The following is a 9,650-nucleotide window of genomic DNA, read 5'->3' on the forward strand; positions in this document are numbered from 1 at the left end:
ATATAATCAATTGGCTGATATCAATTGGCTGATATTTGAAATAGAAAAAGTTAATTTTTAAAGTTAAGTTAAAAAATAATATTTGAAAGTTATCGTATTTGAACATGAAAAACGACACAGTATATATTTTGTGATTAAAAACTTGAAAAACTACTAAGACTTCTTTTTTCAAATTTCAAATTCTAAATTTCAAGTTTGAAGTTGAAATAATGGATTATTTTGATAAGCAAATACTTATTTGAATCTCTTGAGGGACAAGAAAATATCCATGTACTTGATAGGGAAATTTTCAATTTTTTATTCCTCTTCAATGATCTGAATTTTCACGAGGAGCTCTATTCGAGAGAAAATTTTGAATTGGGAGGGCGATCATCCCATTCCAAACTGACATAGGTGAACAAGAGTATACTAGGGTGCTTGAGAGAACCATATCGAAAGAACTCGACAAAATGACATCGTAAATTCGGGAGAAGATAATCTCCAAATATTGTTCAAATTTTTGAAACAAAATCTATATATGGATAAAAGGGGCCGGACCACCAAGCGAGAAAATTAACAAACGAGAAATCTAATAAATGGGATCAAGAAGAAAATTATTTTTTCTCCAAAAATTTAGTTCAGGAGACAAGTAGAATCTCTTCATTTCATAACTCGATGAAATATCTTGAATTTTATGTTGAATTGCTTTTGAACTCATAATTTCGAAAGTACAATGAGTTAGTACGAAGAACCTTAAAATTCTGGATACACTTGGGAGCGAGTACCGCATGTACTACTAGTAGTCAAGCAAGATGGAGATGCCAAGTAGCTAGGCTTGTCATCTCCAGCCATGATGACAGCAATTTTTGGCTTAAATGTAACAATCATCTCAATCTGCTTATGAATATCATCTCCAGGGGATGATGCTGACAAAGTACGAGGTTTCTTCTTGCGACATGAACATGTGAGAGCCATGAGTGCCATGAAAATGGCTAGAAATATAATGGCTAAGCCTCCAAAAAGGTAAGGAACTGAAGAGCTAGTAGACCTTGAAAGACTCATTTTTGTTTCTCTGTGTTTATGAAGTGCGAAATTTTTGGAGTTGTGTCAAGGTTCTGGGATTTATTAGCAGCTATATTTAAGGGTGAGAACTGAGATGTCAAGATTCTTCATATGCTCGATGCTCCTACTCTCTCTGTCCCAATCAATGTGATACAAACTTCATAATTTTGACGACAAATTCGACCGTAGAATCTTTAAGTTTTTTTTAAGAAACATAAAATTTATATATGTGAAAATTAAATAAAAAGTACTATTACTAGTCACAAAAATTAACAGTTTAAAATATTTAAAAAGTATATAAAAATTACAATCAAAGAAACATTTATTTTCTTGAAACCCAAACTACATATAAATTATAGTAGGATAGAAGCACTAAAATACTTCTGAAAAGACTTCAAAGCAGATACTGTACTATGTTTAGAGTAGCAAAAGTGTCTAAAGGCACTTTGGAGTTCGATGTGCGGTTTTCTCTTTCACAAGTCATAAAGTTTTTGTCATGGAATTAACTAATTGGGTAGTGACTACCCCACACTGGTACTTCCTTTGTCATGAAAATGTTAAAATGCTACACTTGTCACTCATGGATTATATTGGGATTAATAATATTTTTGGACTACTCCATTTATCTGTACATATAAATACATGATTAATCTCAGGTGCTTTAGTTGTTGACTAGGAATATTTTGAGAGGCCGCGGCGATCACAGAAATTCCACATGACATGCAAAATCATTCACACAATTGTCGCTACTTGAATGACACACACCAAATTCGTCGAGCTTGCTCATCCAATTCTGCTTGTCATTAGAAGAAACTTACAAGTAACAGTAAATAAATAAAGGCAAAAAAAAAAAAAAAAAAAAAACCTAGTCCCATCACATTTCAACATGATAAATTACATCGAGGAGGTGAAGAAAATAGAGAAAAGACTTGGGTCAGTAGTCAATTACCATGAAATTGCTTAAAAGAAAAAGTAGAAAATGACCCTTCAAATGCTTCAACTATTAGAGGTATAAAATGGATCAAGTACGCGTAACAATTTCCCACTGAAGAATATTAGGAACTTGGAAGTGCAATTTTCCCAAATGTAGCATGACTATCATAATAGTACTTTTTACTAAGGGATAATACATAATTACCCCATTTAGGTTGTCTCATATTACCAGTTGCACCCTCGTATTTTGCAGGTTCTATGGCCCCCATGGCTTTGTTGGAAATATAATAAATGCCATCTTCCGTGACCAACATCAGTTTCAGCTAAAATGATATATGACACGCACCAATTATATTTTGACACGTGTTTTTTTTACACCTTATAGTTATTTTTTATTTTTTATTTTATCTTCCTTTTATTTTTTTTTCTTATTTCTTTTCTTCATCTCCCCCCTATCCCCCCCCCCCCTCTCAAGTCACCTTCTTCCTCCCGACAACTCTCTAGCTCCGTTCTCCAAGTAGATTAATTCTTCGGTTAGGTTTTTTTAATTTCAAATTTATTTTGCTCATGGCTTCTTCTTTTTTCCGTTCCAGCCCACCTCTCTACCCTTTTCTTCATCTTCCTTTTTAAATTAATATATCTTCCATTATTCAAAGTATCGTCGGAATCACCATTTTTTCCGGTGAGAAATATTGTTTGAAAAGAAAAATAAAATAAAAAAAGAAAGCAGAAAAAGATAAAGAAGAGAAAAAATGTATTAGAGATGATTTTAAGATGGAATGGAAGGACCTTTTAACAAAAAAGTGAAGGTAGAAAACTCCGGTGAGATAGTCATCGGAAAAATAGCAACTTTCATTTTTATTCTAAAACCAAAGTCTCTTTCTCACTTTTATATGTCCTTGCTTGACATTTTTCTTTCATTGAATTATTGCTAATTTGTTGTTCTTCAGTATTGGATTTTCTTTTTCAGTTAACTTGGCTTCTTAGTTTAGGCTTTAAATGATAAGTACACTTTTGTTAACAAAGAAAGAAAGGTGAAATGAAGAAATAGAAGGAAAAAAAAGAAGAAGCAAAAGGCCATTAATAAAAAAAAGGTAAAAATGGTAAAATATGTTATAAATATATATTATATTATGGATGTTCATTTAGTACTCCGTTATGGATAAATATTACCTTCGGTAGAAGATAATCTATAACTGGTACAGAAGCAGCTTACAAGCAACTTACAAGCAGCTTACACAACAGCTTGCGGTAGTAGCTTACAAGCAACTGACAAGCAGCTTACACAGCAGTTTGCAGTTGCAGCTTACAAGCAGCTTACACAGTAGCTTCTTTTCTTCTATAAATAGAGGAGATTTTAGTTCATTATGTACATCAGTTTGAAAGTTGAATAATATATTGGTTTCTCTCTGTACTTGTCTTTAATTTATTTACTTTACAGTCGTTATTTCATAATAGGTTACTAGCACGAGACTCTGCCATCTCGAGCAAATACTTTGAAAGTATCAGAGGTACGAACTTTCTTTTTCTAAATAATTTCAAATCTTTCTAAACTTGAATTTGTAGCCCTTGATATATCGGGCAAAAGCTACATGTCTTGGGTGCTTGATGCTAAAATGCATCTTGATGCGATGGGTCTGGCAGATACCATCAAGGACAAGAATCAGGCATCAAACCAATCCTATGCCAAAGCAATGATATTCCTACGCCATCACCTTATGAGGGCCTGAAAATGGAATATCATATTGTTAAAGATCCAGTCATACTGTGGAGTAATTTGAAAGATAGATATGAACACCTGAAGATGGTCGTTCTTCCACAAGCACGTTATGACTGGACTCATTTAAGGCTACAAGATTTTAAATCTATCAGTGAGTATAATTCTGCTATGTTCAGAATTATTTTCCAGTTGTAATTATGTGGTGATAATATTATTGATCGTGATATGTTGGAGAAAACTTTCACCACTTTTCATGCCTTGAATTTGCTTATACAACAGCAATATCGAGAGATGGGATTCAAAAAGTATTCTGAACTTATCTCACATCTTCTTATAGTCGAGCAGCATAATAGGCTATTAATGAAAAAACATGAAAGCCGGCCTACTGGTTCTTGTCCATTCCCTGAAGTGAATGAGACGAATTTCCACTAAGCTAAACGTGGAAGAGGTCGTGGCCCCAGTCGTGGTCATGTCCATGGTCGGGGAAGAAACTCTATTCATGGTAATGATAATGCACCAAAGAACCTTCTTAACCACCAATAGTGGAAAAGGAAGGAACAAAAGCATGAAGCGGTTCAAGCCAAAAATGCAAAAAATACATGCTATAGATGTGGAGGAAAAGGGCATTGGTCACGTACCTGTCGTATGCCAAAACACCTGGTTGAGCTTTATCAAGCCTCCCTAAAGAAGACAGAAAAATACTGAAGCAAATTTTATTTCTGAAGATAATGTTGACTTTATGCATTTGGATGTAGCTGATTACTTTGCACTCCCAGAAGGAGAAACAAGTCATGTAATAGCTGATGCATCTGTAGAAATTTAAATTTCTGTTGTTTGTATTAGTTAGTATAGTTATGTAAAAGTATGCTTTGATAATGATATTTACTATAATATTTATTTTGAAGAATATGGATAATCCTCAAATTATATTTGGATCCAAGACAAATCATTAAGATATTTGTGTAATTGATAGTGGAACAACTCATGCCATATTCAAGAATCAGAAATACTTTTCTTATTTTCATAAGGAAAAAACAAATGTTTCAACAATTCTGGGTAATATAAGTTTGATTGAAGGCTCCAGAAGAGCCAATATATTTCTCTCTAATAGAATAAAACTTATTATAGATAATGTATTATTCTCCTCCAAATCCCCAAGAAACTTGTTGAGTTTTATAGATATCCGCCAAAATGAGTATCATGTTGAGACTAGATGAATTAACATGGAATATCTTTATATTACAAAGAATATTTCTGGCTAGAAATGCATTGTAGAAAAGTTACCAACTTTATATTCTAACTTATACTATTCAAAAATCAGTACAGTTGAAGCACACTCTATCATAAACCAGAAGTTTACTGATTCAAATACTTTTGTGCTTTGGCATAGGCGTTTGGGCCTTCCTGAATCAATAATGTTGAGATAAATTATTGAAAATTCGAGTGGGCATCCACTAAAGAACCTGAAGATTCTTACAAATGATGAATTTTCTTGTGATGCTTGTTATCAAGGCAAAATGATCACTAGACCATCACCAATGAAGGTTGGCATGGAATCCCCTGCCTTTTTAGAGCGTATACATGGGGATATATGTGGACCTATTCACCCACCAAGTGGGTTGTTTAGATATTTTATGGTCCTAATAGATGCATCTTCAAGATGGTTTCATGTGTGCCTACTATCATCTCGCAACCTGGCGTTTGCAAAGCTATTAGCCCAAATAATTCGATTAAGGGTACAATTTCCAGATTATCCTATAAAGGCTATTCGCCTTGATAATGCTAGAGAATTCTCATCTCAATCTTTTGATGATTATTGTCTATCGATTGGGATAAAAGTTGAACATCTTGTAGCTTATGTTCATACTCAAAATGGCATTGCAGAGTCATTTATTAAACGCCTGCAATTAATAGCAAGACCACAACTTATGAAAATAAAATTGCTCACTACTGTTTGGGGCCATGCTATCTTGAATACAACATCACTTATTCGTCTCAGACCGACACATTATAATAAATATTCTCCGTCACAATTAGTTTTTGATCATGAACCAAATATTGCCTATCTACGAATTTTTGTGTGTGTTGTATATGTGCCAGTAGCACCACCACACCGTAGTAAGATGGGCCCATAAAGAAGGCTAAGAATATATATTGGGTTTGAGTCACCCTCTATTATTCGCTACCTTGAACCATTGACGGGAGATTTATTTACTGCTCGATTTGCATATTGTCGAGTTGATGAAACAAATTTCCCACCATTAGGGGGAGAGAGAAAGGAAATCAAAAGAGAAATTGTGTGAAAAGTTTCATCATTATCTCATTTTAATCCACGTACCCATATATGTAATCAGGAGTCTAGAAGATCATCCATTTACAGAATATAACAAATCAAATGCTAGACGCATTTACCGATTTAAAAATAACTAAGTCACATATCCCTGCAGAGAATGTGCTATCCGAATTGATGTCCCATCAGGACCATCTACTAGCATGAGAGCTTGTGAACCCAAAGCACGCCTGAAACGTGGTAGGCCTTAGGGTTCTAAGGATCGAAATCCTAGAAAAAGAAAATCGACAAATGATCAAAGGGATCTCCTGAAGAGACCCAAAATCTGATTAGTTCTGAGATTCCTGAAGAAATCAATGAACCCGATAATCAAGTGAGTGAGGAACTTTTAATAAGTTCTACTGGTGGTGGGATTAATTTAAATCGATCTGAAATAGTGGTGGATAATATTTTTGCATATAATGTTACACTAAACATTATGCAACATAGTGAGGATCTTGAACCCTGATCTGTCGAAGAATGTCAACAAAGATCTGATTGGCCAAAATGGCAAGAGGCAATTCAATCAGAATTGAAGTCACTTGCTAAAAGAGAGGTCTTTGGACCATTAGTCCAAACACATGCTAGTTTAAAGCCAGTTGGTCATAAATGGGATTTTATGCGACAAAGGAATGATAAAAATGAAGTTGAAAGATACAAGGCTCGCCTTGTCGCACAAGGATTCTCACAACGACCTGGAGTCGATTATGAAGAAACGTATTCACCCATTATGGATGCCATAATATTTCGATATCTCATCAGTTTAGCCTTACGTGAAAGGCTTGAAATACATCTAATGGATGTAGTTACAGCTTATCTGTACGGGTCACTTGATAATGAAATTTACATGAAAATCCTTGAAGGATTTAAAATGCCTAAAGCATATTCAAAATCTCAGAAAATACTCAATCAGATTACAAAGATCTTTGTACAGTTTAAAGAAATCTGGGTGCATGTCGTATAATCGCCTCAGTGAATATTTGCTGAAAGAGGGTTACATAAATGATGTTATTTGTCCATGTATTTTTTATAAAGAAAATGGCTTCAGAATTTGTTATACTTGCTATTTATGTTGATGGCATAAATCTTGTTGGAACTCCAGAAGAGCTCCAAAAGGTAATTGAATATCTTAAGAAAGAATTTGAGATAAAAGATCTTGGGAAGATAAAACTTTGTCTTGATCTGCAAATTGAGCATTTAGCAGATGTGATCTTTATCCATTAATCTGCCTATGACAAAGCATACCCATTGAGTACACCAATGGTTGTTCAATCACTTGAAGTGAATAAGGATTTATTCCGGCCTCCAGAAGAGGATGAGGAACTCCTTGGTCCCGAAGTACCCTATCTTGGTGCAATTGGTGCACTAATGTATCTTGCTAATGCTACAAGGCCTGACATAGCATTTTCTGTTAATTTACTAGCAAGATATAGTTCTTCTCCTATACGGAGACATTGGAACGGGATTAAGCATATATTGACATATTTAAAGGGAACTCTTAATATGGATTTGTTTTATGCTAACAAAGATACTGCAGATCTTGTTCGTTATGCTGATGCAAGTTATTTATCTGATCCCCATAAAGCTAGATCTCAAACCGGGTACGTGTTTACTTGTGGAGGTACTGTCATATCATGGCGCTCCACAAAGCAATCTATTGTTGCTACTTTTTCAAATCTTGATGAGATAATAGTTATTCATGAAGCAAATAGGGAATGTGTATGGTTGAGATCAATAATTTATTTTATTCGAGAAAAATATGGTTTGGAATGTGAGAAAAGACCCACAATTTTATACGAAGATAATGATGCATGCATAGCCCAATTGAAAAGAGGATTTATAAAAGGAGATAGAACGAAGCACATTTTACCAAAATTATTCTACACACACGATCTTAAGAAAAATGATGACATTGATGTGCAATAAATCCGTTCAAATGACAATCCAGCAGATTTATTCACTAAATCTCTGCCAACTTCAACTTTTGAGAAGATGATATACAAGATTAGAATGCAGAGACTCAAATATTTGAAACAAAGTTTTCATCAGGGGGAGTAAAATACGTGATGCACTCTTTTTTCCTTACTAAAGTTTTTTCCCACGGGGTTTTCCTTATAAGGTTTTAATGAGACACCTAGCAATGTGTATTATTAAATATATGTACTCTTTTTCTTTCACTAGGATTTTTTTCCCACGGGGTTTTTCCTAGTAAGGTTTTAATGAGGCACATTATCCTTTAATGAACATCTAAGGGGGTGTGTTATAAATATATAGTACATTATGGATGTTTATGTAGTACTCCATTATGGATAAATATTATCCCCGGTAGAAGATTATATATATCTGGTACGGTAGCAGCTTACAAGTAGCTTACACAGCAACTTGCAGTAGCAACTTACATGCAGCTTACACAGTAGCTTGTAGTAGCAACTTACAAGCAACTGAAAAGCAGCTTACACAACAGCTTGCACTTGCAGCTGACAAGCAGCTTACACAGCAGCTTCATTTCTTCTATAAATAGAGGATATTTTAATTCATTATGTACATCAGTTTGAAAGTTGAATAATATATCAGTTTCTCTCTATACTTATCTTTAGTTTATTTACTTTACAGTCGTTATTTCATAATAAAATAAACAAAGTTAGGGCGATTTTTTCCAATTCCACGCGCTAAGATTGCGTGAAAAACAATTGAGATTCCACGTGGACTCAAAAGGTGGTACTTATAGTACTTTGAACAAAGACAAAGAGGTTATAGGACCCGCGTAAAATTTAAGGGCGCAACTAGTAATATGAGACAACCCAATGGGATAATTATGTATTATCCCTTTTACTAACTACTCATTAATTCCACTTCTATATATGGGGCATTGGAAATAGAATGAGAAATATACAACATACATTCTTTCTTCTAGCCTTCCTAAAATTATTAGACATATCTTCGTGGAGATCGCGACTTTTTATCCTGCACTTTTCTCGCGTGTGGTCAGGGCAAAGTAATATTGTTCAAAAGATTTTAATTGAATTTTATTGGTCAAAAAATTACACTGTACAGATAAGTTAAATAAATTTTATATAAAAATTGTTGGATTTCCTTAAAATGAGAAAATTTCTAATGTAATAGCAATTGGTAGCACATTCAAATCTTGTGTGTGATATTTGTTTCCAAAACTTTTAATATTTTTATTTATTAAAATTCATGTATATGTGCAAGCGTGATAGCGTTCAACCTACCTTACTCGTCGAACGAGCTCATCTCTAACTAACTGAACATATTGCCAATCCAAGAAGTTGTGAGTGAATTCCTTCTAAGATAGGTTTGTTTGTCCAACCTCGGGCCGCTAAACGTGTGCTTTCGGGTTAAGAATCCAATTTAGCTTCTGATTTTTAATTCGAAGTCTTTACTCGTGGTAGGCAAATAAAACAGACAACACACTAAATTACAAGGAACAACGTATGTGTAAATTTTATCTTACTCAGACCTTACTTGTGAGATCACATTTGATATATTATTATTGTTATTTCCCTTAATTAGTATTACATAATAGGAGAAAAATATTTGTTTCTCCTCTTAACTGGTGAGGTTGATTACAGCACATTTGGAAGTCCTACAATTTCGAAACATACT

At 34.1% G+C, this 9,650-nt stretch overlaps 1 protein-coding gene across 1 annotated transcript; it reads left to right on the top strand.

The window, feature by feature from the left end:
- Nucleotides 1-7,283: 7,283 nt before the first annotated feature.
- On the top strand, nt 7,284-8,544 carry LOC138878438 (secreted RxLR effector protein 161-like). The gene is made up of 3 exons (XM_070158117.1): nt 7,284-7,393; nt 7,475-7,644; nt 8,429-8,544. The coding sequence occupies exons 1-3, from the start codon at nt 7,284-7,286 to the stop codon at nt 8,542-8,544; spliced, it is 396 nt and encodes a 131-aa protein (XP_070014218.1).
- Nucleotides 8,545-9,650: the final 1,106 nt, after the last annotated feature.

The sequence above is a fragment of the Nicotiana sylvestris genome, chromosome 9 (genome assembly GCF_000393655.2).
Source record: "Nicotiana sylvestris chromosome 9, ASM39365v2, whole genome shotgun sequence".
In the NCBI taxonomy this organism is placed as follows: Eukaryota; Viridiplantae; Streptophyta; class Magnoliopsida; order Solanales; family Solanaceae; genus Nicotiana; species Nicotiana sylvestris.

What these genes read in the sequence shown, in the direction of transcription:
- LOC138878438 (XM_070158117.1), top strand. Translation starts at nt 7,284, where the DNA reads ATGGTTGTTCAATCACTTGAAGTGAATAAGGATTTATTCCGGCCTCCA. An exon ending in GGTGCAATTGGTGCACTAAT is followed by an intron (nt 7,394 to 7,474) that starts GTATCTTGCTAA and finishes TCCTATACGGAG; the next exon opens with ACATTGGAACGGGATTAAGC. An exon ending in GTACGTGTTTACTTGTGGAG is followed by an intron (nt 7,645 to 8,428) that starts GTACTGTCATAT and finishes ACTTACATGCAG; the next exon opens with CTTACACAGTAGCTTGTAGT.